The 25,855-nt window shown below is 69.0% G+C and overlaps 4 protein-coding genes across 9 annotated transcripts; 3 read left to right on the plus strand and 1 right to left on the minus strand.

Annotated features, from left to right (window-relative positions):
* The first annotated feature begins 1,599 nt into the window (after positions 1–1,599).
* On the plus strand, positions 1,600–18,999 carry LOC141958218 (uncharacterized). Its single transcript, XM_074900996.1, has 6 exons — positions 1,600–1,652; positions 2,134–2,237; positions 2,333–2,404; positions 2,544–2,624; positions 2,794–4,178; positions 15,758–18,999. The coding sequence occupies exons 2-6, from the start codon at positions 2,156–2,158 to the stop codon at positions 18,278–18,280; spliced, it is 4,143 nt and encodes a 1,380-aa protein (XP_074757097.1). The 5' UTR covers positions 1,600–1,652; positions 2,134–2,155; the 3' UTR covers positions 18,281–18,999.
* LRRC61 (leucine rich repeat containing 61) lies at positions 5,154–7,137 on the plus strand. The gene is made up of 2 exons (XM_074901011.1): positions 5,154–5,189; positions 5,974–7,137. The coding sequence occupies exon 2, from the start codon at positions 6,005–6,007 to the stop codon at positions 6,809–6,811; it is 807 nt and encodes a 268-aa protein (XP_074757112.1). The 5' UTR covers positions 5,154–5,189; positions 5,974–6,004; the 3' UTR covers positions 6,812–7,137.
* RARRES2 (retinoic acid receptor responder 2) lies at positions 7,360–10,460 on the minus strand. Of its 6 annotated transcripts, none has more exons than XM_074901018.1 (6): positions 10,381–10,460; positions 8,802–9,038; positions 8,423–8,527; positions 8,056–8,160; positions 7,807–7,931; positions 7,360–7,527 (listed from the first exon to the last, which is right to left on the minus strand). In XM_074901018.1, exons 2-5 carry the CDS (start codon positions 8,979–8,981, stop codon positions 7,818–7,820), a joined length of 504 nt encoding a protein of 167 aa, XP_074757119.1. In that variant the 5' UTR covers positions 8,982–9,038; positions 10,381–10,460; the 3' UTR covers positions 7,360–7,527; positions 7,807–7,817. The 6 variants fall into 6 exon arrangements, with proteins under 6 accessions (XP_074757119.1, XP_074757115.1, XP_074757118.1 ...); XM_074901014.1 differs by having other exon boundaries at positions 8,802–9,041; positions 10,348–10,453; XM_074901017.1 differs by having other exon boundaries at positions 8,802–9,041; positions 10,381–10,434.
* A 3,248-nt stretch (positions 19,000–22,247) lies between the features above and the next one.
* On the plus strand, positions 22,248–25,855 carry LOC141958229 (uncharacterized). Its single transcript, XM_074901012.1, has 3 exons — positions 22,248–22,302; positions 23,144–23,963; positions 24,741–25,855. The coding sequence occupies exons 2-3, from the start codon at positions 23,179–23,181 to the stop codon at positions 24,745–24,747; spliced, it is 792 nt and encodes a 263-aa protein (XP_074757113.1). The 5' UTR covers positions 22,248–22,302; positions 23,144–23,178; the 3' UTR covers positions 24,748–25,855.

Here is a 25,855-nt window from a genome sequence, read left to right on the forward strand (position 1 = left end):
GGACATCTGTGGGCCGCCCCCCAGGATGGGAGTCACCTCAAGACGGGGCTTGCACCCCACCCCAGCCCCTCTCACCCCTGCTCCGTCCTGGCTGGCTCCAGCACCGCCGCCCCCCTGGACCCCTCCTGGCCCCCCCCCCCCGAGGGGTTGCGGGATTTATGGGGTGGGACTGGACAGCCGGGACCATCTGTGGGGCCAGAGATTGGGCCCAGCTGCCGACTGGGGGGGGGTAGCTGCAGTGGGAACCCCCCACCACCCTGTCTCCAGGGCAAAGCCCTCAGGATTGTGTCGGGGGGTGGGGGGGAGCCGGATCCGGCCCAGCGGGGCCACATCCTGCATCCGGCACATTTCGGGATCCGGGATTAGGGCTCTGCCCCTGCCCGTCACGGCCTCCCCGCTGGCACGGATGTGCCTGGACCCTCACGTCCTGGTCCCGCTCAGCCCCCACCCCCAGGAATGCCCGGGGGGGGCCCTGGAACCCCAGGAAAGGGACACTCACACCCACCCCAGGGACACCCAGACAGGTCCCGGCTCCCACTGCCCCCATGGCCACCCCACGGGGCATCGCCCCCACTCACTGCCAGCCCCATGGCCGTGCCCCCCGTGTCCCCTCTCTGTGTCCTGTGTCCCCCCCCACAGCTCCATCCCCACAGCTGTGCCCCCCCGTGTCCCTTCTCAGTATCCCGTGTCCCCCAGCGTATCCCCACACCCCCTCCAGCCCCACAGCCTTGCCCCCCATGTCCCCTCTGTCCCCCTTTCCCTGTCCCATGTTCCCCTCCTTGGCCCTGTGCCTTCCCCCTTCCCGTGTCCCCCATGTCTCCACACCCCCAGGTCCCTGCCCTGTGTCACCCTCCCTGTGCCCCTGCACTGCCCCTGTGGCCATGTCACCCCACGTCCCCCTGTTTGTCCCCCCACACACCCCCTCCATCCCCACACCCGTGTTCCCCCATGTCCCTGTCCCCTGTGTTGTCCCCCCGTTTCCCCACACCCCCTCCAGCCCCACACCCGGGTCCCCCTCCGGGTCCCCACAACCCCACCACCCACGTCCCCCCACGTTCCCTCTCTGTGTCCCATGTCCCCTGTGTTGTCCCTCCCCGGGTCCCCACACCCCCTCCAGCCCCACACCCGGGTCCCCTCTCCCCATCCCATGTCCCCCACCCGTGTCTCCGTGTCCCCCGTTATCCCCCCCGTGTCCCCACACCCCCTCCAGCCCCACGTCCGTGTCCCCTCTCCCCATCCCATATCCCCCTCCCTGTCCCGTGTCCCCACTCACACCCCCCCGCCCTGTCCCCATCCCCAACCCGTGGCCTGTCCCCCCGCTCCCCGCGGGGGGGCAGGACCCGGTTCCCCGGGGAAGCGGCGGGGGACGGGGACACACAGGGGGTGGGTGCCGCGGGGGGCGGGGGGACACCCGGAGGGCGGCTCGGTACGGCACGGGGGGGGGGGGGGGGGGGGGCGGCTGCCGGGAGCTGCAGTCCCGGTGTCCCCGGTCCCGGTGTCGCGCCGCGGGGCCCGGCGGGAGGGACCGGCCCCGGTAGCGGCGGGAAGAGGGGGGGGACGACACACCGGGGGGGGGGGAGCGGGCGGGCCCGGAGGGGGCGGGGGGACCGGCGGCCACCGCGGGTGAGGCGGAGCCGGCGGCGGCGGAGCAGGTAGGGACGGCGGGAGGGTCGGTGCCAGCCCCGAGGCCACGGCGACGGGCGCGGCGGGAGCGGGAGCGGCGGGAGGTGGGGGCAGGAAGGGGCGGGGGGAAGGGGGAGGCAGGGCTGTGCCGGGGCGGGGGGGAGCAGGAAGGGTGGGGGAGACCCGGAGGGGGCGGGACAGGATGGCGGGGGGGGGCACCGGGAAGGGCGGGGGGGGACAAAAGCACAGCGGAGGGGGACAAGAAGCGTTTGGTTTGGGGGGCGGGGAGCAGCGGGGGGGCTGTGAGCTGCTCGAGGCGGGGGGGCCGGGCTGCCCCTGCTCGCCGTGGGCTTCAGGGACACCCCTGCACCCCCCCGTCCATCCGCCCCCCTCCCCGCTGAACCCCCCAACCGGTGGGGGGGGGAGGCTGGGCTGGGGGCTCCCCGGTTGAAACCTTCGGGGTCCGTCGCCGCTTCTCCCCTCGCCCCCCCCCCCCCCCCCCCCCCGCAGCGGTTGAGCCCCCACCGGAGCCATGAGGGAAAGCTTCGACGCGCCGGCTCCGCGCCCGCCGTCCCCGGGGGTCCCGGCTCCGCTGCCCCCCACGACCGGGCAAGGTGAGATGTTGGGGGGGGGGCGGCTGCCACGGCGGCAGGTTTGTGGGTCGCGGGGGGGGCGGCGCTCAGCCCGGTCCCGTCCTCACCTCGTGCAGGTTCCCCCATGGCCAAGCCGGAGCCGGTCCTGTTGGCGGAGGAGATGGAGGCGCCGGGCTGCGCCGGCTCAGGTGGGCGCCGAGGGGGGGTCCTGCCCGTCCCCCTGCCCGTCCCCCTGCTCCTGGGGGGCTCCTGGGGTCCCCGCAGGGCGAGGGGCCATCGCGGAGCCTGGGGGGGGAACCCTGGCTTTGCCCCCTTTTTTCATCCCAGGGTGGCTGGTGGTCCCCAAGACAGAGGCGAACCCCGAGGGCGACGGAGAGGAGCCGGGGGGCCGGGAGCAAACCTGCTCAGGTGAGGGCACACGGCACGGCACGGGCCCGCCGAGCACCCGGAGCTGTGGCCGCGGCCCCCCCGCCGGCCACCGAGCCACGCTGGGGCCAGGCGGTGACCGGTGGCGGTTGACGGAGCCGCCCGTCCCGGGAGGGAACGCGCGGCCCCACCGCCCCTCTGTGCCCCGCAGAGGACTGGCTGGTGAGGAAGGTGAAGGTGGAGGAGGAGTATGAAGAGTGGCCGGGTGGCCCCGGTGCCGAAATCCCGCTGGCGGAGCAGCCCCCGGCCGGCGCCATCCCCCATGCCGCCGGCGTGCCGGGCTGCGCCGGCGCCTGCAAGCTGGAGCAGCCGTGCCCGGAGGAGCTGGGCTACGGCGAGCTGCCCGCCTTCGCCATGCCGCCCTGGCCACTGCTGGGCCAGAGCCCGGCCGGCGCCGGCGGCTGCGAGCGCTGCTTCCACGTGCAGCTCGGCCTGCGGCTGCCGGCGGGCAATAGCGAGGCCGGGCCCTGCGGAGGCTGCGGGACCCCCCCGCGCCCCTTTGCCTGTGGCCAGTGTGGGAAGGGCTTCGGCAAGAAAGCTCACCTGACCCGGCACCTGCGGGTGCACACGGGCGAGCGGCCTTTCCCCTGCGGCCAGTGCGGCCGCCGGTTCCGCCAAAAGATCCACCTGCGCTCGCACCAGAAAACGCACACGGGCGAGCGGCCTTTCCCCTGCGCCGAGTGCGGCCGCCGCTTCCGCAAGAAAACCCACCTGGTGCGGCACCAGCGCACGCACACGGGAGAGCGGCCCTTCCCCTGTGCCCGCTGCGGCCGCTGCTTCGCTCACAAGCAGCACCTGCTCCGGCATCAGCAGCTGCATGCAGAGCCGGCGCAGGACGGGGCGGACAACGGGGACGGCGCCGCCACCGAGCAGAAACCTTTCCTCTGCCCGGAGTGCGGGAAGAGCTTCAGCTGGAAGAAGAACCTGGCGTCCCACCGGCGGCTGCACCGGGAGGGACGGCCCTTCGCCTGCGCCGAGTGCGGCCGTGGCTTCAGCGACAAGCGGCACCTGACGGCGCATCTGCGGGGGCACATGGGGCTGAAGCCCTACGCCTGCCCCCACTGCGAGAAAACCTTCAGCCACAAGCCCAACCTGACCACGCACCAACGCACCCACACGGGCGAGCGGCCCTTCGCCTGCCCGCACTGCGCCCGCGGCTTCGCCCACAACCAGCACTTGCTACAGCACCTGCGGGTGCACACGGGCGAGCGGCCCTTCGCTTGCCCACAGTGTGGCCGCTGCTTCAGCTCCCGGCCCAACCTCCTGGCCCACGCCAAGGCGCACGCCGGCGCCCGGCCCTTCGCCTGCGAGCAGTGTGGCCGCGGCTTCAGCCGAAAATCCCACCTGGCACGGCACCAGGCGGTGCACACTGGCACCCGGCCCCACGCCTGCACCCAGTGCGCCAAGCGCTTCAGCTCCAAAACCAACCTGGCACGGCACCAGGCCGTGCACACCGGCCACCGGCCCTACATCTGCACCCAGTGCGGCAAGAGCTTCAGCCGCAAAACGCATCTCCTGCGCCACGAGCGCACCCACGCCAACGCCGCTGCGGCGCAGCAGAGCTGGCCGGCCCCCACTGCCGCCGTCACCCCCTGCCCCTAAGCGCCGGGGGCTGAGCACCGGGACGCGCTGGTGTCCTCGGCGCCCTGTGGCGGGGCTCGGTGCCGGGGATCGCGGCCCTGCCTGCAGCCCCTCGGCCAGGCAGGGTCCTGCCGCCCGCCAGAGACACGGCACTGGAGAGCGGCGGCCGGAGGCAACGGGGCTGGGGGGAAAACCCCACCGCTGGAACGGTCTTAAAAACCTCCGGAGGAGGGTTGGCCCGTGCTGAGCTCCGCAGCGGGGCCAGCACGGGGTAAATTGGGGAGGGGGGGGCGAGGGGAATCTCCCTGCCGCGGTGCGGGGTGCTGTGGGGCACAGGGGCACCCACCCACACCGGGGGGGGTCTCTGCCGCGGTAGGACTGAGCCAAAACCGCCAATAAATCAACTTTTGTTGAACTTTCCTGAGGGCGACTTGGGGCTGAGAGAGAGGGGCGAGGCTGCTGGGAAATATTGAGGGGCAGCGGGGACACGGTGAGAGCTGGCAGAGTGGGGGGCTTGGCGGGGGGGACAGGGAGGCAGCGGGGGGGTCCCACCTCTGCCCTGCGGTGGTGGCGTGACGGCGCACGGCGGCCCAGGGGATGAGGGAGAAAGGGGCTATGTGAGGTGTCCGGGGACATGTGGGCACCCAGAGAGATGGCCTTGGGGACACGCGGCTGGTGGTGGGCTTCTGCGGGGACACGGACACCCCCTGAGGGTCATGGTCACGCCCTGGGGACACCATCATCCCCTGGGGACACGGTGGGGGGATGCTGGCTCCGGCGTCCCCCGGGTCTCCGCCCCCCGATGCCTTTGAGGACCGGGGACACGGCGGGGGGGTGGCCGTGCCACGGGGACCTCCCGGTCCCGGTCGCTGCTCCGACCGGTTGGGCGGGGCCGGGGCGGCCGCTTATCACCATGGCAACGGGGGAGGAGGCGGGGCCGCGGGGGCTGCCGGGAGCCGGCGGGCGGTGAGTGCGGGCGGGGGGAGAGGGGCGTCCGGGAGGGGGTTTCCCCCCGATCTCTGGGTCCCACGCGTGTCTCCGCGCCCCCAGGGCACCCCACCGGCGTGCCCCACGCGTGTGGACGCACCCCGGGGCTCCCCACGGGCTCTGGGCCCCACATCTGTCCCCACACACCCTCCCCAAGGCCCCCCCGATGATGCGCCCCACGCGTGTCCCCGCGTTCCGGGAAACCCCCCACCCCAGTGCGCCCCACATGTGTCCCCGCACCCCACGAGTGTGCCCTACGCGTATCCCTGCAGTCCAGTGCGCCCCACAGACGTGCCCCACATGTGCCCCCCAGCACCCCACGAGTGTACCCCGTGCGTGCCCCCACACTCCAGCGCACCCCACAGTCTCTGGACCCCACACGTGCCCCACGCGTACCCCCCCGCCCCAGTGCACCCCACAGCCTCCAGACCTCACGCGTGCCCTCACACCCCAGCGCACCCCACAGTCTCTGGACCTCACGCGTGCCCCCACACCCCATTGTACCCCACAGTCTCCAGACCCCACGTGTACCCCCGTGTACCCCACGCATGGCCCCCCACCCCAGTGCACCCCACAGTCTCCGGCCCCTATGCGTGCCCCCACAGCCGTGCCCCCTGCCGTGTCCCTGCACCCCACAGGGGACTCGTGGCCCAGCCATGCCAGGGCTCCCCCATCCCCTGAACTGGGGGTCCCGGGGACCACGGGGCTACCCCCGCCACGACCCAACCCCCTGCCCATCTCCCCCCACCCCAACTACCCACAGGAGCCGAGCGGACCCGGGGCTCCCAGCCAGGATGGCAGCAGCGGCGGCGGCAGAGGAGGAGGAGGAGGAGGAGGAAGAAGAGGGGGTGCGGATCACCCCCCAGCTGCTGAAGGCCAGCACCGGGGAGTTCGCCCTCGAGTCCATCCTGCTGCTGCGCCTGCGGGGCCGCGGCATCGCCCACCTGGGCTGCCTGGGCGACTGCGCCAACCTGGAGTGGCTGGACCTCTCCGGCAACGCCATCGCGCAGCTGGGCCCGCTGGCCGCTCTCCGCTCCCTGGCCGTCCTCAACCTCGCCCGCAACCGCGTCGCCAGCCTCGAGCCGCTCGGCTCCTGCCACAACCTCCAGAGCCTCAACGTCGCCGGGAACCTGGTGAGCAGCCTCCACCAGCTGCAGTGCCTGACGGGGCTGCGGCGCCTGGAGAGCCTGCGCCTGCGTGACCCCCTGGCCCGCCTGGGCAACCCGCTCTGCGCCGCCCCGGCGTACCGCGACGCCCTGGCCGACATGTTCCCCGCCCTCAAAGCCATCGACGGCCAGCGGGTATCCGGGCGCGGGAGCGAGCTCTACCAGCTCTGCCGCCACCTCGACACTTCGCTGGGACGCGGCGACGGTGACGACGCCGGTACCCGCCCCCCGCCTCACACGCCCCAGCCCTGGGTGGAGGCCGGTTTTTGGGAGCCGCGGCCGCCCCGGCGCAGCTCCATCATGGAGGAGGCCTACAAGCAGTTTGGCGAGGCGCTGCAGGAGTGCCGGGACCTGAGCCGCCGCGCCGACGACACCATTGCCCAGGCGGAGCGAGCGCTCAGCAGCCACCCTGACCCCAACTCCTTCGTCTTCTGAGCTGCGAGACCCAACCCCGGGGGACCATGAAAGGAGACACACACACACCCCCACGCCATCTTGGCCCCGCCCTCACCAGAGGGATGCCGCAGGTGCCAGGGCCCCCCTGGGTGCTCCGGGAACGGGAATAGGGGAGTCCCTGTCCCCTGCAGAGCCACGGCAGGAACAGGGATGTCCATGGGGATTTTGGAGCCATCCCTGAGCTCTCCAGCCTGGAGGAAAGACTGTGGGGCCCGGGGGACATTGTGAGGCCTGCGGGACATCGTGGGGCCTGGGGAGACATCGTGGGGACCAGGGGACATCACGGGGCTGTGCAGTAAAGGTGTGCTGTGCTCGGAGATCCCTCTCTGCTGCATGGTCCTGGGCCCTGAGCAGCCGAGGAGGCGAGGGACGACACCCCCAGCTCTGCCTGGACTCGCCACATCCCCGTCCCTCCCCCTGGGTGGTCTGTGCCACCTACCCCAGTGGCAGAGGGGGAGGTGGCACAGACACCCTGGGCCCCCACCCACGGTGATCCCCAGTGGGAATAATGGCAGCAACAGCAGGAGCCAGAGCTGGGCTTTACTGGGAGGCTGGGGAGCAGGGGGTGAGGTTGAAGTGGGGGGCAATACACGTCCAGGACCATCCTTTGGTCACACAGTGCTGGGGGGTGACAAGCAGGGGGGGGTCGGGCTGGTCCCCCATGGCAGCATCCATCTCCTGGGGCTGGCGGTGGCCTGGAGAGGGGACACGGGGAGGGGCTGGCTGGGGGACGAGCGCCCCCCCCACGCATGTGCACTCACACCCTCCACACACACCCCCCCATGACCTTGTCCCTGTCACCCCCATCCCCAGGGCCAACTCGACCTGGCTGAAGATTCCCCCCCCAGCACGGGGTGAGGGGGTTCTCCTGGCCAAAGCCACCCCCCAGCACCTGGAGGGGGACACCCCCCCCAACTCTGGCTCCGCTCTTAGCAGAGGAGCATCCCCCCCACCCCGCCGTCCCCAGCACTCACCGGGGGGGGCTCTAGGCCGGCAGCCCCCTGGAGAAGGCAAACATGCCGGGCAGGTAGAGCGTGTCTGCCGCCCTGCCGGCCTCCTCCACCGCCCGGCACTCCGCCTCGTCCCGCTGCTTGATCTCCTGCGGTGGGACAGAACGCGCTGGGCTGGCACCCACGGCCACGCCACGGGCAGGGGGCCCGGTGGCCAGTGGGGACCCCGTGCCAGTGGCCAGAGAAGGGGTGTGAGGGGGACACACAGCTCACCTTCACCGCCAGGTGATGGCTGGGGCCGCAGTTCTGGTACTTGTCCAGCACCTTGGGGACATTGCCGCTGTCAAATTTGTAGCAGGCCAGGCAGGTTGGTTTTCTCTGGGGACAGAGCGTGGCCTGTCACCACCTGCCCCCCCCCAGACACCCTCCTCCCCCAGGGTGTCCCAACCAGGCCCGGGGACATCCCTCCTGCTCGCCATGGGACAGAAACACCGGGCACGGCCGCGTCACCGCTGCCACAAACCATCTGGCACACGCGGCGGAGAGACGGGGGGGTCCCAGGGGGGTGATGAGGTGCTGCAGCCCCGCAGGATGTGGCCCCCCAGGAAGGGAAATGCGGGGTCCAACAGCCCCCACTCACCCGGTTCTCCAGGGCCCTGCAGTTGTGCCGCTGTGATGCCCTCTTCCTGCAGGCCGTCTGCACCAGGCTGACCCGCAGCTGGACAAACACTCCCGAGGGGTCTTCCTGGGAAGGTGGGGGGGACACAAGGGGGACAGCCTGTCAGCTGCGGAGGAGGGGTCCCAACATGGGTGACTGGCCCAAACTGGAAGGTCCCCACAGCCCCCAGAGTGCCTCCTGAAGGAACAGGCACATCCGAGCCGACGACGACGTCGGTGCCCATGGCTGTCCCTCCCTCCGTGACACCCCGACCCCCTGACGACACCCGGCTGCCATCTCGCCCCCACCCCCCCCACCCCAACCAGGGGGACCGAGGGCACCCGCAGCCCCCAGCACTCACCCGCTCGACAGCCCCTTCCACCGCCTGCTCCTTGAAGAGGAAATGCACGTTGCTGCGGCCATGGAAATACTCCAGCACCTCCTTCACCACGCGCCGTTGCAGCGGGGACTGGTTAGCGGTGGCCAGGGCAGCGGTGGCCAGGGCTACCAAGCCCAGGCAGAGGGCTAACGGGAACCTCATCCCTGCGGCGGGGAGGCTGCCAGGGCTGCCTGACCCCAGGGAGCCTCACCGATCGACCTGCTGGTGGTTTTGGTCTTTCATTAACTGATTTCCTGGGAACTGCCCTTTTTCCGCCCCCCAGGCCGGCCCCGCGGCCCCCCCCCCACCACCACCCCCCCCCGCCCTTCTGGCACCGACACAGGGAGGAGGGGCTGGATATGGCTACTGCCGGCGGGTGGCCAGCACGGGGACACTGGTGTCCTCCTCGGGGAAACGCTGGGCAAACCGGGCGGGGGGCTGGGGGGGAGAGCACATCTCCCGCGTGGGGCAGAGGAGCCGCCCAGGCTCGGTGCTGCCACTGGCAGGGGCACACCCGCCCCCCCCCGCCTCGAGACACTACTCCCCTGCCCTGACGCAAGGCCAGCCAGCATGTTGGGGACAGAGGTGCCGCTGTCAGGGGTGCTGACTGTCCCCCAGTGGGGGTGACAAGGCCACCATCTGACAGGGGACATCTCCCAGATGGTGCAACAAAGCGCGCTGGGTGAAAGAGGAACGGTGGCCCATCTCCTGGAGGGGTCCTGGCAGCCTCCCCGTCACCCCCCGTGCCCCATGCTGCTGCTCTGAACACCCCATTCTACCTGAAAGCCACCACAGAGCTGTGGGGTTCCCCCTCCCCACCCAGGGGCCACAGTGCGGCGCAAGGCCTCCTCCCCCAGAGCAGGGGGTGGGTGCTGGGGGGTGCCAGGGAGCCAAACCGTCCCCAAAACAAAACAAGTAAAACGGCTGAAGTGCAACTGCAGCCTGGGGTGCCCCATCCCCACCCTGTACCCTGAGAGAGGGGCCAGGGCCGAGCAGCCAGTCACTGCCTGCTCAGAATCACAAAAATCATCGGGGCTGGAAAAGCCCTTGAAGCTCCTCCAGCCCAACCACGAACCTCCCCCTGACCGTTCCCTACTCCACCAGATCCCTCAGCGCTGGGTCAACCCGACTCTTCAACCCCTCCAGGGATGGGGACTCCCCCCCTGCCCTGGGCAGCCCATTCCAACGCCCAACAGCCCCTTCTGCACAGAAATCCTTCCTCAGAGCCAGCCTGACCCTGCCCTGGGCAGCTTGAGGCCATTCCCTCGGGGCCTGGCGCTGGGTCCTTGGCTCCAGAGACTCATCCCCCCTCTCTGCCCCCTCCTTCCAGCTCCACGGGCTCTGCACCGGCTGCTCCTCAGGGCCGAGCACAGGCCAGGCCGAGGATGAGTTGGAAGATGGAGGAAGGCCCTGGCCAGGGCCTGCGGGACCCTGCACCAAGCCGGGGATGTGCCCCTGGGCAGGGCTGGTGCGCCCCTGCGGGGGCTCTGCCGGGAGCAGCAGCCGGTACCGGAGACACGGGGCGCACCGGAGGACACGGCCGTAGGAGGGGCACACACACCCACGACGCTCTGGGCCACGCCGAGCTCTCTTTATGATGGCGCCGGCGGACGCTCTGGCAGCGGGCCGGCGTCTCGATGGTGCCATGGTGCCGCGGCGCCGGCAGGGGGCGCTGCCGGCGGCGCTTACGGGTGCCGCGGCGGGACACGCCCCGCGCTGACCCGGAAGTAGCGGGATGGGGGGTGCGGCCGCGTCGCCGACGCGTTGACGTCATCGCCGCGGCGACGTCATCGTGTCGCGGGACGTCGCGCGCCCGTGAGTTTCCCCCGGGGAGGCGGCTCCGGGGCCTGGCGGGAGTTGGAGGAAGAGGAAAGGGGGGGGGGGGGAGGGGGTGTCGGTTGCCATGGCAACGTGCGGCCCGACCCTAGGGAACGGGGGTCACGGTGAGGGACCGGGCCCGGGGGGTCACGGGGGAGGGGGGTGGACACCGAGCGGTGACACCGGGGCGGGGGGGGCGAAGAGGGGGGCAGGGGGCGGCACAGGGTGGCGAGAATCGGGCGGAGGGGGCTGGGGATGGAACCCGCACCCCGCGAGATGCAGCGGGGGGGACCGGGGGTGGGGGGGGCAGGTTCCCTGCCCGGTGCCACCCTGAGACCGATTCCGGGAGATTTTTGCATTTTTGTTGCAGAACGAGCCCGGGCGCGGGTCCCTCCGGTGGGGGGGGGGGGGGCACCCCGGTTTTTACTCTCACCCCGACCTCGGTGTCTTCGCTGGCGTCGAGCCGCTGGGTGGGACCGAACCGCGGTTGGAGCGTCAGAACCTGATTTCGAACCAAATCCCGGTAAACCAGGGGGGGGTCCTTCTGCGACCCGGGACACCCCGCTCGAGTGTTTCTGGGGGTAGAGGAGCCCTTACCGGTGCCATCGGCTCCACCGGGAGCTGCTGCATGACCGGGCGGCTCACAGGGGATTTCCCCGCCGCTCGGCAGCACCAACCAACCGTAACCGGCCGCTCTGACCCCTTCTCCGGGTTTTCCCCGGTGTGCCGCCGGCCTCCTTGGTCCCGCGCCACGCGAGCCTGCCCGCGGGCAGCTGCTCGCCGGCCCAGGCCCTCCCGGGCCATAAATGGACTCAGCACCAGGGAGATGTTGGGCCGGAGCTATCCCTGCCTGCTGGCTCTTCCCTTCTGGGTGCCCTTCGTGGGGTTCGCTGGCTGCCGAGGTGCTGGGTTTGTGCCGTGGGTGCGAAGCTCGAGGCCCTGGCCGTGCCCCTGCCTGCCTCTGCCCGCCGCTCCGGCCAGCATCAGAGGAGCCCCCACTTGCCCCAGCGCCGCATTCCTGCCTCTCCTTGGCCCTGCCGGGTCCGTAACCGGCCCCGGGGAGCAACACGGTTTGGTTAAACACGGAACTGAACCAGCCACTGGCTCGTCAGCGCTCGCTGGGACTTAACGATCGAGGGGGGGTTGGCTATAAGGATGGCTCAGTGGCCAACGATGGCTGGCGCAGCGGAGAGCGGCATCCTTGCTGCTGTGACAGCCCCCGGGCCACGTCCCCTGGATGGGTGTGGGCACCCGAGGGTCCCCAGCCCCTGAGCCGCCACATGCTGCCGGGCAGGGTTGGGATCCCAGCCGGCTCCCACGCACACAACACAGCTCCACGTATTTTGGCGCTTCCCCTGACAGAAATAGTCCTGATTAAGCCCGGGCGTGCGTAAAATCATCCCGATCGCTGCTGGGGATTTTAAAAGGGGCCGTGGGACTTAGGCCAGGGGGTTGCTCTTCCCCAAAGCGTCGGCGCTGCCTCAGCCCCCTCCTCACGGCCCCGGCGCGGAGGGACCCGGCCGGGCGGGCCCTTCCCCACCGAAACAGGGCGGTTTCACCGGGGTTTCGGGGAGGGCGGTTGTGCGGCGCCGGGCTGGGCGGCCCTGGCTTCCCCGCGGCACCGGAGCCGGGACGCCGCTACACGAGGCCGCGCCGGGGCCTGTTCCCGGCTGCCGGGAGCTGTAGTTCCCCGTCCCCGCGGTGGCGGGCAGGGCCGGGCGTGCGGTGCCAGGCCTCTGGGCCTGGACTACAAATCCCAGTAGCGCTGCCTGCGGAGCCGCTTCGCTGTAAACAGACTAAATCCGGGCCAAGAGCCCGGGGTCAGCGCCTGCCTCTCCCCTAAAAGAACTCGGGAGGAGGAGGAGGAGGAGGGGGGCGGAGAGGAGCGGAGGCTCTCCCGAGCTCCCCCGGCTCTGCCTCCCGCCGCTCACCAGCTCCTCTCGCCCTCTCCCAGGGCGCCCAGCAGCCATTTGGAGGAAGTGGGGGAAGATCGGAGCCCGCGACCGTGGCGGAAGGCGGAGGGGAAGGACAGCCGCCGCCCCGCGCTTTCCCCGCAGCTGATGTCCTCCCCCCTCGCCGGGCGGCCCCCAAGGGAGCCATGTCTGCGGGGGGAGCACCCCAGGTACGCTCGGGGCAGGGCGGGGGGGCAGCGGTTTCCCCCCCACACCCCGGGAGAAGGCCGGAGCGGGGCCGGTCCTGCCCGCGTCCCGCCGGGGCCGAGCCCAGCGCGGTGCTGGGGCGGTTGGCAGGGAGCCCTGCGCCGCGTTCGTGCGGCGGGGGGGGGGGCTGCTAGGGTTTTCCTGGGGGTTGGGAGCTCTTCTGGTGTTTTCCTCCTCGCCATTTAGAGATACCGACGCCGCGCTAGCCCCGTGCGAGACTTTTTTTTTCTTTTAAATTGGCGCTTTTTAAAGTTACAGCCGCCGTCAGAGCGCGGGCTGGGCTCAGCCTCTTCTGCCATCTGCTCCCCCTGTGCTCCTGCCAAGCTGCGGGGGAGTTTGGAGGGAAGAACAGAGGAATCCTGGGGAGGCAAGACGGGTGGATTGGGTGCCGAGCTTCCCGGGAAAAGCTGCTTTGGTTCCTTCTGGAGGTTCCCTCCCTCGGTCCCAGGCCTGGCTGGGTTGGGAGGGGGCTGGGTGGTCACACCCCGGCAAGGGATGCGCTGGGGATCTGAGTGAGCTCTTTGGAGGTGGGGGGTGAGCGCGTGGCTCTGCTCGAGGGTTTCTGCCAAGCGATGCTCTCGCTGGCGAGGAAACTGAGGCACGGAGAAGTAGCTTTCCCAGGCCGAAGGCAAAACGAGAGGTGTCATGTCGAGCCCTCCCCTGCCTCTGCCCGTACCTCCCTGCTCCAGCTCCTTTCCCAAGGGATCAGAGCTGCCTCCTGGCCCCCCATGTGCAGGGATCGGGGGCAGCGGTGCCTGGTGTCACGCCTGCTCTGTCTTCCACCAGTGCTGGAACAGTTTTTCCCAGCCCTCCGTGTGGAAAAGGGCCTGGGATTTCTCCCACCTGCGCTGCTGCAGATCCAGAGTCCAAGGAGAACAGCTTGGTGGTGATCCCACTGAGCCAGGGCCCCGTCAGCTCCCAAGTTCAGGTTCACGGGGGTGCGAGGGGCTTTCTGAGGGCCCTAGGTGTTTAATGCGGTGCAGGCTGCCGGTCAGCCCCAGACCAGGGGCACAACTCGCTGCAGGGCAGCTCTGTCTGGTGGTGGCCCGTGGGCATCAGATCACAGATCATCGAGGTTGGCAAAGACCCTTAAGGTCACTGAGTCCAACCGTTAACCCAACACTGCCAAGTTCCACTAAACTGTGTCCCTCAGCACCACACCTACACGGATTTTAAACACCTCCAGGGATGATGACTCAACCCCTTCCCTGGGCAGCCTGTTCCGGTGCTGGACAGCCCTTTTGGTGAAGGAGTTTTTCTAAAGATCCAGTCTGAACCTCCCCTGGCACAGCTTGAAGCTGTTTTCTCCTGTTCTGGCGCTGGTTCCTTGGCTCAAGAGACTCATCCCCCCTCTCTGCACCCTCCTGTCAGGGAGTTGCAGAGGGCCAGGAGGTCTCCCCTCAGCCTCCCCTTCTCCAGACTGAACCCCCCCAGTTCCCTCAGCCGCTCCCCATCAGACCTGTGCTCCAGACCCTGCCCCAGCTCCGTTGCCCTTCTCTGGACACGCTCGAGTCATTCAATGGCCTTTTTGGGGTGAGGGGCCCAAAACTGAACCCACTCATCGAGGGGCGGCCTCACCAGTGCCGAGCACAGGGGGACCATCCCCTTCCCTAGTCCCTGCTGGCCAAAAAACCAAAGAAACAAACACAAACAAAGCGATGGCGAGTCTGCTGACACGCTTGTCCTCTCTCCTGGCCCAGCCTGCCCACGCCCTGAACCTGCTCCCTTACCCCAGGCTGAGCGAGGTGCCGAGGGCCGGACACGACCTGGATGGTGTCAGCGCGGAGATCCCGTCCGACCCCTGCACAGGTGATGGGCGAGGCCGGCGGGGGGGCGGTGCAGACACATTGGGGTGTTCTCCGGGGTACAGACGGTCCTGTGGTAACACCAAGTCCGACTGTCTGCCAGCCACAGGCCCTCTAGATCGGGGCGGGGAGGGGGACACCCCCACACACAAAGCTTGTATATAAACGCATGCAAATGTGGCACTTCAGCCCCTCCGCTTCCCATCTTGCGCCTTGCCAGGAGGAGGGAGCCTGGCGCTGGTGTTCCCTTTTATCTTTAATTACACTTCAGGCAGCAGAAGCTGAAAATAGATGAAAGCAATGCCCCTGGGCTCCGTTAATTTTAGCTTCTTTGCGAATTAAACGCAGGCGTCTGCGGCGTAACGATGCCTGTGCCCAACGCGTGTTTCGCAGCGGGACGGTTGATGGTGACCAGCTCTTGTCCCTTCCACCAGGCTACAGATTTTTCAAGCCCGGGGGTTTGTTCGGGATTAAACAGTCAGAGGAGACGTACGCCGAAGGCCAGCAGATGCAGGAGGAGAGCAAGATCCTCGTGAGCCCCTGTGCAGGTAGGTGAGGGGGATGTTCCTCTTGTGGGCAAAAGCCAGTTTGGGGCCATTTTGGGCCAGTTTGAGGCTGGTTTAGGCCAGTTTGTGGCTGTTTTGGGTGAGTTTATGGCCATTTTGGGCCAGTTCGAGGCTGTTTTGGGCCAGTTTGAAGCCGTTTAGGGCCAGCTTGTGGAAAGTTTTTGGTACTGCTGCCTCTGCCGGCGCCACTCTTGGTGAGTCAAGGGTGGAGCGGGCTCTGGGAAGGGTTCATGATCCTTTAGGCTGTCATAAATGGTGGCGATTTGGTTTTCAGCAGCCCTGCAGGGAGTTGGGCTCCTTGTGGGTCCCTTCCAACTCGAGCTGTTCTGCAATTCTGTGAAAGCCTCTGAAATTAACGTCTTGCATCTTTTTGAAATCTAGTGGAGCCCGGTCGGGTGAATAAAGTCGAGCAACCTGAGGAGAAACCCGGGGCAGCTGCCGGTTCCCTGGAGCTGTATCCCGCGGCCGCCGGCAGTTCTGGCCGGTGGTTTCACGGCGGGCAGCGGGCGCCCGAGCGGGCGGGCATGGAGAGGGACGGCGCCGCTGGCCTCGGGCCACTCTCCCCGCGGGTGGCCTGCTGGGTGCCGCAGCTCGGTGCCGGCCCTTTCCGCTGCGCCCAGTGCGGGAAAGGTTTCCGCCAGAAGCAAAGCCTCATCACGCATGAAAGGATACACACCGGAGAGAAACCCTACAGGTGCGGCGACTGTGGGAAGAGCTTCAGCCAGCGGCCCAACCTCCTGACCCACCGCCGCGTGCACACGGGGGAGCGGCCCTTCCCCTGCACCCAGTGCGGCAAGAGCTTCAGCCAGAAAGCCAACCTGCTGGCCCACCAGCGCATCCACGCTGCCGGGGAGAAGGCGTTGGCAGGCGGCGAGCAGGAGGACGGCACTGCCAGCAAGCCGAAGCTGCGCTCCCAGCAGAGGAGCTACCAGGAGGACACCCCCTTCGTCTGCCCCGAGTGCGGGAAGAGCTTCCGGCAGAAGCCCAACCTCATCACCCACCGGCGCATCCACACCGGCGAGCGGCCCTTCACCTGCTTCCTCTGCGGCCGGAGCTTCAACCAGAAAACCAACCTGGTGACCCACTACCGCGTGCACACGGGGGAGCGCCCCTTCGCCTGCACCCAGTGCGGCAAGCGCTTCACCCAGAAAACCAACCTGGTGACGCACCAGAGCACCCACACGGACCTGCGGCCCTACCCCTGTGGGCAGTGCCAGAAGTGCTTCAAGGACAAAGTCTCCCTCAAAGCCCACCAGAAGACTCACGCCCCACGCCAACGGCGCTGCCCAGGCCGCAGCCCGGCTGCCGGTTTGCCCTACGGGGCTGCTCCCACCCTGCTCCAGCCCGGGGGGCCCGAGCAAGAAGCCCCCTTCAGCCCCATGCCGCCGCTGCCCGTCCAGAAGATCCCTGAGGGCCAGGAGTTGTACTCGTGCACAGAGAAGAGCTTCCCCCCCAAGGAGCCGCTGCTGCCCCACCAGCCAGCCCCTCTGGGCGAGCAGACCTTCCCCTGCGTCCAGTGTGGGGAGGGCTTTTGCCAGAAGGTGACCCTCCTCCGGCCACAGCACAGCCCCGCCGCCGAGGCTCCGGCAGCCTTCAGCCACGGCCCGCACCTCCTGGGGCACCTGGGGGTGCAGCCTGTCCTCGGGGATGCGACCCCCCCGGCTCCCCCGGCCCCCGGGGCAGAGAAGCCCTTTATTTGTAACCAGTGCGGCAACAGCTTCGGCCTCTGGCTCTCCCTCGTGGCCCACCAGAAGACCCATGTGGGGCAAAAGTCCTACCCATGCCCTGAGCATGAGAAGAGCTCCGGTGACGAGCTGTCCCCCAAAGCCCCCCAGGAGAAGCCGGCAGAAGGGAGGGCCTGGCTGTGCCCCGAGTGCGGTAGAAGCTTTGCCCAGTACGAGCGTTTGGTCAAACACCGTCAAAACCACCGGGGCCGAGGGCCCTACCGCTGCGACGTCTGCGGGAAGAGGTTCAGCCTCAAAACCAACCTGGTGACCCACCAGCGCATCCACACTGGTGAGCGGCCCTTCACCTGCGGTGTCTGCGGCCGGCGCTTCAACCAAAAGGGCAACCTGGTGACCCACTACCGCACACACACTGGGGAGCGCCCCTTCGCCTGCGCCCAGTGCGGCAAGCGCTTTGCCCAGAAGCCCAACCTCATCGCCCACCAGAAGACCCACACAGGCCGGCAGCCCTTCACCTGCCTGGAGTGTCCCAAGCGCTTCAAGAGCAAACTCTCCCTGCGGGTCCACCAGCGGGTCCATGCAGCTGAGAGACCCCCGAGTGAGCCAGGCCAGGCCCCTGGCCTCCAGCCCCATGCCGCCAGCCCCTACCCGTGCTCGCTCTGCGGGGAGACCTTCGAGGAACACGGGGAGCTGCAGATGCACCGGCAGGGCCACGCTGGCGAGCGGCCGCACGCCTGCGCCGAGTGCGGGAAGCGGTTCCGCCAGAAGGTGAATCTGGCCGTTCACCAGAGGACCCACACCGGGGAGCGGCCCTTCCGCTGCGCCGAGTGCGGGAAGGGCTTCAGCCAGAAGGCTCACCTCCTCCGGCACCGCAGGACGCACACCGGCGGCATCCCGCCCTCCTGCTGCCAGGGGACCTGCCCGGCGCACCAGGAAGAGCCAGATGGGAGTGGCACTCCCCTGGGAAAAGGGGCTGAGCCCCCCAACGTGCTGCTGCCCCCCTGCTCTCGCGGAGCCGCTCACAGCTCGCTGGCTCGGGAGGAGATTCGGCCTGGCGCACAGCCCCCCGACAGACCGGAGAGTCCCTCTGGGGCAGCAGACATCCTCCTGCAGCTGATGCAGGATGACCACCCCCTCGTGTCTGGCTCCCACCACCCGCAGGACGGCCCCACGGGGCCCTGTCCCTGTAAATGCCCCGAGGCGGGGGAAGGCTTGAACCCGAAGCCGCCGAGCCTGCCGCCGCAGTGCTGCTGCGCCGACTGTCTGAGCCAGCGGCAGCTGCTCCTCAAGCCGCAGCCCGACTGCCGAGCAGAGCTCTGGTGCAAGTACGGCGCCTGCGGCAGAAGCTTCGAGGAGAAACGTGTCCTGAGAGTGCCTGAGAGAGCCCACGGCGAAGAGAAACCCTCGCCGTGCCCCAGCTGCCTGTAACGCCCGCGCGGGCTGCCGGAACCTGCCACTGGGAGAGGGGCCGGACCGGACCTCGTCGCTCTTGCGCTAAAAGAGGCCAAAACTAAAGAGGCAGCGGCGGGCACCGGGGCCCCATTGCTGACCGAACGAGGACGGTGCTGAGGGGCTCGCGGAGGCAGCAGGGACATGGCAGGAGCTTGGTGGGTTTGGGCGTGGGAGGCTTGGAGGCCCCCGCAGGCTGGTACCGCATGGGGTGAAGCGGAACGAGGACTCAGATGCACCACGTCGTGGGTTTTTTGTCCCGTAAACCCACCAGATCCGTAGTGGGGCTGGGGCTGAGGAGCAGCGGCGGGACCCTGGATCCGCCACATTTGCTCCTGCGCTGGCTGCACGGAGCGTCGGGAGCGGGAGGAGCTCGGGATCCAGGATCCATCGGCTTAAAAAGCGCTGCCAGCGTGCAGCAGGCCCAGCTGCGGCATGTCCACACGCCCCTGCCGCCAGCAGGGCGACATGCAGACCGTGGGGCGGCGAGGGGCCTCCATGGGTTAAGAGCTTTTCCCAGAACCCTCCATCCTTCCTCTGCCGGACTGGATGTCGTTCCACAAGGGACCCTTCTTGCTGGGGGGGTGCTCTCCTGCTGACACCCCCACCGAGGCAGCCGGGAAAACGGCCTGGAAGTGTTTCAGCTCCTCTCGGCTTCCAAAAGGGACCCTGGGAGAAGCCTCTGCCCTGAGCCTGGGTTGGGGGGCGGGTGGGGTGGGGGGGGGTGGGGGGGTGCCATGCAGGGGGGTGGGGAAGGGGGGTTGTAGCTTGTGCTTCTCTACTTGCTCTGTGATAATCTTTCTGACTAGCACTTCTTGGTACGCGACTAACTTCCGAACAGGGGGAGTGGTGGTGGCTGCCCGTGTCCCTGCCCGCGCCGTGTCCCAGCTGCTGCGGGACCCACCAGTCGCTCCCCAGGGCTTGCTCGGCGTTCCCGTTTCCCTGCAGCACCGGGAGGCTGTGGAGCACTGGGGAAAGGGATGTGGGGGCAGAGCTTTAAGAAACGGGAAGCACCTGCCCCAAAAGCTGGTTTGGGTTTATCCAAAGGGGGGAACGAAGCTCGCTGTGTCTGAGGGGCAGCTCCCTGCCTCACAACCCTTGGGCTAAAACCTCCCTGGAAGACACGGGATGGCGGTACCGCGGCCCAGCTGGGGTTTGGGGTGTAGCCCCAGGGCTGCAGCATGAGGAGAGGCCCCGTCACCTGCCAGGGGGCCGCTGGGATCGTCACGGCAGGTGCTTCGGCCAGGCAGAGGTGTCCCAGCACCTGAAATCTGGCAGGAGGGGGTGAGCATCTGCCCCTGTCCCCCTCGCCCTCTCCTCCCCCGGGGCAGACGCGCTGCCCTCCTCCCCTCCCCTCCGCTCCAGCAGCATTTCAGGTCCTTGCAATTATATTTTTTTGAGGTTATTTAAAATAAAAGCTTTCTCACAGCAGACTCCTGGCTCCTCTGTCCGGGGAAGCGTCGGGGCTGGTCTGGGTCTCCCTTAAGTCTTGGTCTGGGACTGAGCTTAGGCTTGAGAGACGGCAGGTGAATTTCTGGCTCAGGCTCCAGCTCTTCTTGACCTTCAGGGCTAAAGCCTCATCTGCAGACCATTTGCCTCCTTCCCTGGCTGAGCCAGCGGCCTCTCAGCGTGGCACCGAGTGCTGCGTGCCAGGGCTGGGCGCCGTCTGCGCCCCGCAGGGCACTGGGGGCCCTCACGGAGAGGATGAGGGCAGGGACGGTGCAGGGCACCACGGACGCGGTCCTGGAGGCGCCGCGGTTCCGGTTGTTCCTCCCCACGTCCGCTTTGCTCCTCTTGTTTGGTCGCGGTTTAATTTATGGCCGTGCCACTGGCAGAGCCGCTTGCCAACGCGCTCCTGACTGCTGCATCCCTTAGCACAAACCAGCAGGGAGAAGGCGTGGGGTTGGCAGCAGAAACTGGTGGCTTGTAGCTTTTTTTAAAAGGGCCAGGAGGACCGTTGCCAGCAGCCGAGTCACAGTCTCTCCTGTGCTCGGGTGCTCGACCGGACAAGCAGTCTCTGAGGTCAGCAGGAAAAACCCAGCCCTGGGACTGGGTTTAATTTGGTGCAGGCCCCGCTCTGGCGCATCCAGGAGCCGCTGCCCTTCGCACCCCTCTGCAGCTGGGGGCAGGGGGGGGCCATGGAGCCCTCTCACCCCAGCCAGGGCTCTGCCGGCCCGGCTGGCAGGGACCAGCGTGGCCGAGGCACCGGGGCTGGTGCTGGGCTGTTTTCCCTCCTACCACCGTGGTGACACCCATCGAAGGGCGTCAGGCCTCCACTTTGCAACTGCAGGCGAGGCTCTGGGGGTCTGGGGGGGGTGGGCGAGCTCCTGCCCCGGGTTGTGTCAGGGCGCGTTACCAGTAACATCCACCAATGGACCCCTCAGGGGAGGAATTGTTTGCCAGAGTCCCTGGGCCCCCATTCCCCTCACCCCCAGGGGCACCCCAAACCTCCTCCTGGCACAGGAACAACGTTTTGGGGGGTAAAATGGGGGGAGGCAGCCCCTCCCCAGGCCAGCTCACAGTGCTGCCCAACCCCGAGGTGTTCTTGCCACGAGCTGCGCCCGGCCATGCCGCTTCACCATGCTCCAGCAGGGACGTAGGCGCCGGGGCAGCCACCTGCCATCCCCCTGCCACTGTCTGGGGAGAAATGTCCCCTGTCATGTCCCATGGCAGGCCCCGGCTCCACCACCTCCACCAGCAAGGCAACAACACCAGCTCTGCAGCTTCCCAGCCACATCCCAGCTGTCCCCCCCAGCCCTGACATGTCCCCCCCACCTGGCTCCGGTACTTGTGGCCACAGTCCCCTTCTGGGAAAGGGGACAGTGAGGTCCCCAGGCAGCCCCCCCAGCCAGCTCCCAGCTTCGGCAGAGGCTCTGGGAAGGCAGATACGGACAGGGCCGAGGTTTTGGCACAGCAGGTCCGAGCAAGGGAGAGGCAGCAATCTCTGCCGACCGCGCTGCTGTGGAGAGCCGCTGTGCCCAGCAGGGCTGGCGGGTGCCCAGCGCTGGCCTGTGCCAGCCCCGCTGCCCTCCCAACACGCTCTGCAGCGGCTGAACCTCTCCAGCACAGCCGGGGGTTGGTTACAGCCTGGAGGTGCTTGTGGCAGTGCCACAACGGGCTGAGATTGGGGGGATGCGTTGGGATCCCCCCCCCCGGTCCCACCAGCGGGCAGCTGCTGTGGGCTGCACGGCCGTGCCCCACGTGCGAGATCCTCCCGGTCTGGGGGAAGCCGCTGGCCCCGTATGGGGTGTCCTGGCCGCAATGGCCACCCCGCGTGTCAGATGAGGGTCCCCCAGCTGTGGCGGCAGCACCGGGAGCACCCAGGCAGCCCAGGGGGGCTCCTCGCAGCATTGTGGGCGCTGGGTAGCCGCGGCGCTGGCCGGAGTCACTGGTGGGCTCAGAGCCTGTGTGCTCAGGGCTGAGCACCCCCGGCCAGGGACACCCGGGTCCCACCCCACGGTGAGTTCAAGGGGGTGACAGCACAGGGGGGGGCGCCGGGGGAGGGGGGGGGGGGGCGCTCCTTGTTCTTGTCCTGGGGCGAACACCCACCGCGCAACCGTGCCGCGTGCCAACAGCAGTGCCGGGGCCATGAGACCCCTCCGGTTTGTCCGTGTGTCGTCCCCCCCCGTTCCCGTCCCCCTGCATCCCGCCATTCCCGCTCCCGCACCCCAGCTCGGGCAGCCGCGCCGGTTCCCCCGGTTCCGGGGCAACCTGGGCCCGATTCTCGGCCCGGGGAGTGAAGGGCGGGGGGGGGTGACATTGCCATGGGTTGGGGGTGACCCCCTTTTTTAGGGAAGGGGGGGTGGGGGGGTGTCCCCAGGCAGGGTGGGCGTCTTGCCGGGCCGCAGCCGGGTTTCTGGAGGAGGAGGATGCTGCCGGGCCTGGCCGTGCCGGCCCTCGGGCGGAGCCGCCGCAAGGCCGGGGTGACGGGCGCCGGTGCGTCAGCCGGGCGGGAGGGGCCGGGCGGAGCCGGCGGGACGCGGCGGCGGCGGCTCGGGCAGGTCAGCGCCGGGGGGGGGGACGCGCTGCGGGCGGTGGGGGGGGACCCGGGGAACCCCGGGTTGGGGGAGAGGGGATGGGGACCCTCCCCCCGAGCCCCGGGCGGCCCCTGCCCGGCCCCGCTGGGGCTCCGGCCCGGCCCCCCCCCACCCCCCCCCCGCCCCTCCGTGCGCAGGAAGCGCCGCGGACACGCGTGGGACCCGCCTGGGTCGGGATGCGCCGGGGGGGCCCCACCCGCGGCGTCCGGGACAGGTGGGGGAGGCTCGGCTGGGCCCAGCTCTGCTGGGCCGGGCCCGGCTTAGCTCACTGGGCCCAGCTCGGCTTACTGGGCCCGGCTCATCTGGGCCCAGCTCAGCCGGGCCGGGCTCAGCCCGGTGCACCGCAGCACAGCCCAGCTCCCTCCCAGCGCTGTTTTTGGGGTGTCTGCCTCCCTCCCCCCCCCAAGCCTGGGCTCGGCCTCCCCCGGGCAAAACCCCCCCTGCGCCCATGGGTCACCTGCCCACGCCCTGCCTGGACTTTGCAGGCAGCTCCTGCCCAACCAGCCCCACCAGAGCCCACGAGGGCGGCGTTGTGGCTCCACCTGAGCCCCGGCACCTTCCACCGCGGGGCTTCTGGCGCCGGGGTGCCACCACCCTCCATCCCGGGAGACCCCCCCGGTGCCGCAGCCGGGGCACGGCGGCGGGTGGGGGGGATGAACACGGCGGGTGGGACGGACACGGTGGGTGGGAGCACCCGAGGGGGTTGGCGGGTGCCGGCAGTCCCGGCACACCCCAGTCCAACCAGTTCCCGGCGGCGCTGGGGCGGGTGCCGGGAGATGCAGCCTTCCCTGTCTGCGCTCCCCAGGGATGCGGGCGCCCTGAGCCCGGCAGCGGGGGCCCATGACGGACCTGGCTTCGTCGCCGGGCGAGAACCCCTTCGCCTTCCCAGGCGGTGAGGAGGGCCTGGGGGACGAGAAGGCGCTGGTGATCCACAGCCAGGCGGAGGACGAGGCCGAGAAGGAGTTCAAGTGCATCCTCTGCGGGGAACGCTTCGGCCAGCAGCCCAGCCTCGCCCGGCACCAGAAGCACCACGCCGGGGAACGCGCCTTCATCTGTGCCGAGTGTGGCAAAGCCTTCAGCCTCAAGCACAACCTCATCATCCACCAGCGCATCCACACCGGCGAGCGGCCCTACCAGTGCGGCATCTGCCAGAAGAGCTTCAGCCTCAAGCAGAACCTGCTCACCCACCAGCGCATCCACAGCGGCGAGAAGCCCTTCTCCTGCCAGCGCTGCGGGAAGCGCTTCCGCGAGCAGCGCTTCCTCCTCAACCACCAGCGCACCCACGCCGAGGACCGGCCCGGCACCGCCGCCGAGGTCCAGCCCGGCGGCAGCCGCTCGCCAGAGCCCCAGGAAGCAGCCAGTGGCCCCTTTGCCTGCACCCGCTGCGGGAAGAGCTTCGGCTGCAGGAGCAGCCTGGCCGCGCACCAGCGCAGCCACGGTGGGGAGCGGCCCTTCGCCTGCCCCGACTGCGGCAAAACCTTCAGCCAAAAGGGCTCCCTGAGGATCCACCGGCGCACCCACAGCGGCGACACCCCCTTCGCCTGCGCCCAGTGCGGCAAGAGCTTTGCCCAGAAGGTCAACCTCACCGCGCACCAACGCACCCACGGGGCCGAGGCCGCCCTCACGTGAGCCCCCGCTGCCTCGGCACCCCCCGCCCCGCGCCGGCCTCCCTCCAACCGCACATTCCGACGGGGCCTGGGCTCTCCCTCTGCGCCCCCCACCCCCCTCCCGGCCAGTTCCCCACCCTGGGCGCAGCGGGAGCACCCGGCACCCCGCTCACGCTCCATCCTGCAACAGAGAGTTCTGTCCTGGGTTGAGTTGGGGGTCACTAGACGCTTCCCCAGGGTTTGGGGGCATGGGACGGCCCTGTCGGCGCAGTGCAGGGAGCCGCCGGCATGTGGGCTCGGGGTGTGCAGCCCAGCCTGGCCACGCACGCAGCTGTGCCTGGCGTGACGGGTTGCCAGCAGCCCCGGCCTGGCCTGGGAAACCCCCCGGCCATGCTCCTCACCCGCTTCCCGCCCCTCATCCTTCTGTTGGGGTTTTTCTCCTGACGGTCACAAGGCCAGTCCCGCCAGCGCCGGGAGCCTCGGGCCCTCCCGTCCCCCACATCAGGAGGGGCCTCGTGCATCCTGTGTGGTTCCCTGGGGGCCCATCCTCCCCTTGGCCCGGCACCGCGGTGGCACAGCCTGGTGCCACGGCTTAAACACCCTGAGCCGGGGCCAGAGACCATGGAGGAGGAGGAGGAAGAGGAGGGAGGTTTCCCCAGGGCATCCCCGCGCATCCCCCTGCCCTGCCTTGGTTGGTGTGGCTGCGGCCTAGCGCGGGGAACCCGCTCGCTACCCAGCATGGCCGGGGTGCCGGGTGCTGGCGCGGGGTAACCTCTGCTGTGCTTGCTCGCCCAGGGAATGACAGCTGCAACCGCCAGAGCGGAGCCGGATCTTGGCAGCCACCGGCCACGTGCCACGTTCCACGGGGAAGGAGCCACCCCACCGTGCAGGGGAGAGAGGCGTGAAGAGGAGGAGGAGGAGGAGGAGGAGGAGACAGCGGCTCACCCCGGCTGCGCAGAGAGTCCCTGACGGTGCAGAAATCGCACGAAATAAAAATAAAATAAAACGCAAAGCTCAAGGGTGGATCCTGCTTCCCCACCAGCAGCAGGACCAGCAGGGAGGAGGGACTACGGTGAGGTGGGGGGGGCTGCACCCCGCTGCGGCGAGGCAGAGACCCCTGGCGCAGGCAGCGCAGAGCTCCCGGCTCGGTGAAGGCGGTGCAGAGCACCTGGCCAGGGGGCTGCGGGGCTGGGGCAGCGGGGAGGACCGCAAGCACCCAGCGTGTGGGAAGCCTCCGCGCCACAGATGTGCCAGCGCTGAACCGCAGTGGAGAGCCAGAGCCAGGCTGGGAAAAACGCCCTTTTTATGCCACACCAGGCAGGGACGGCTGCAGGCAGGGACCAGCACATGGCATGGCCCTGGCTCCCGATGACAACAACGTCCCGGTCTCTGCCGAATCTTGGGGGAGCTGAGCCAGAGCTCCCTCCTGCAGACCAACCCCTGCACCCTGGCATTGTCCCTTGTGTGACGCCCTGGGCCAGCCGTAGGCGTCCCCACGGGGGGAACACGTGTCACTTAGCCACAGCCTGGCCTTCACCCCACGCTGGCAGCGGCGCCAGCAGCGCTGCCCGGCCCTGGCCGGGATGCTCCATGTGCATAACAATGAGCCAGAGCAGCAGAAATGCATTTTCCAAACCCAGGGATGTTTTTTCCCCAAACATGTCGCTCGGCACAGGGCTGTCTCGGCATCAGCCGCCAGCCAGGCTCGGCCCTGGTGGCTGCGGGTTGCTGGCCGGTGCCACGCCACCCAGGAGCTTCCCCGTGGCTCTGGTACCCTCAGATGAGAAGCAAAGCCCCACACGGGTGCCTGCACAGGGACCCCCCTGCGCTGCCCCATCCCCCTGCCGCTTCCTTTGCCGCTGCTGTGTGGAAATGCAGGTACTTTGATGTGTATCATTAAACAAATTAAA

The sequence above is a fragment of the Athene noctua genome, chromosome 2 (genome assembly GCF_965140245.1).
Source record: "Athene noctua chromosome 2, bAthNoc1.hap1.1, whole genome shotgun sequence".
NCBI lineage: Eukaryota > Metazoa > Chordata > Aves > Strigiformes > Strigidae > Athene > Athene noctua.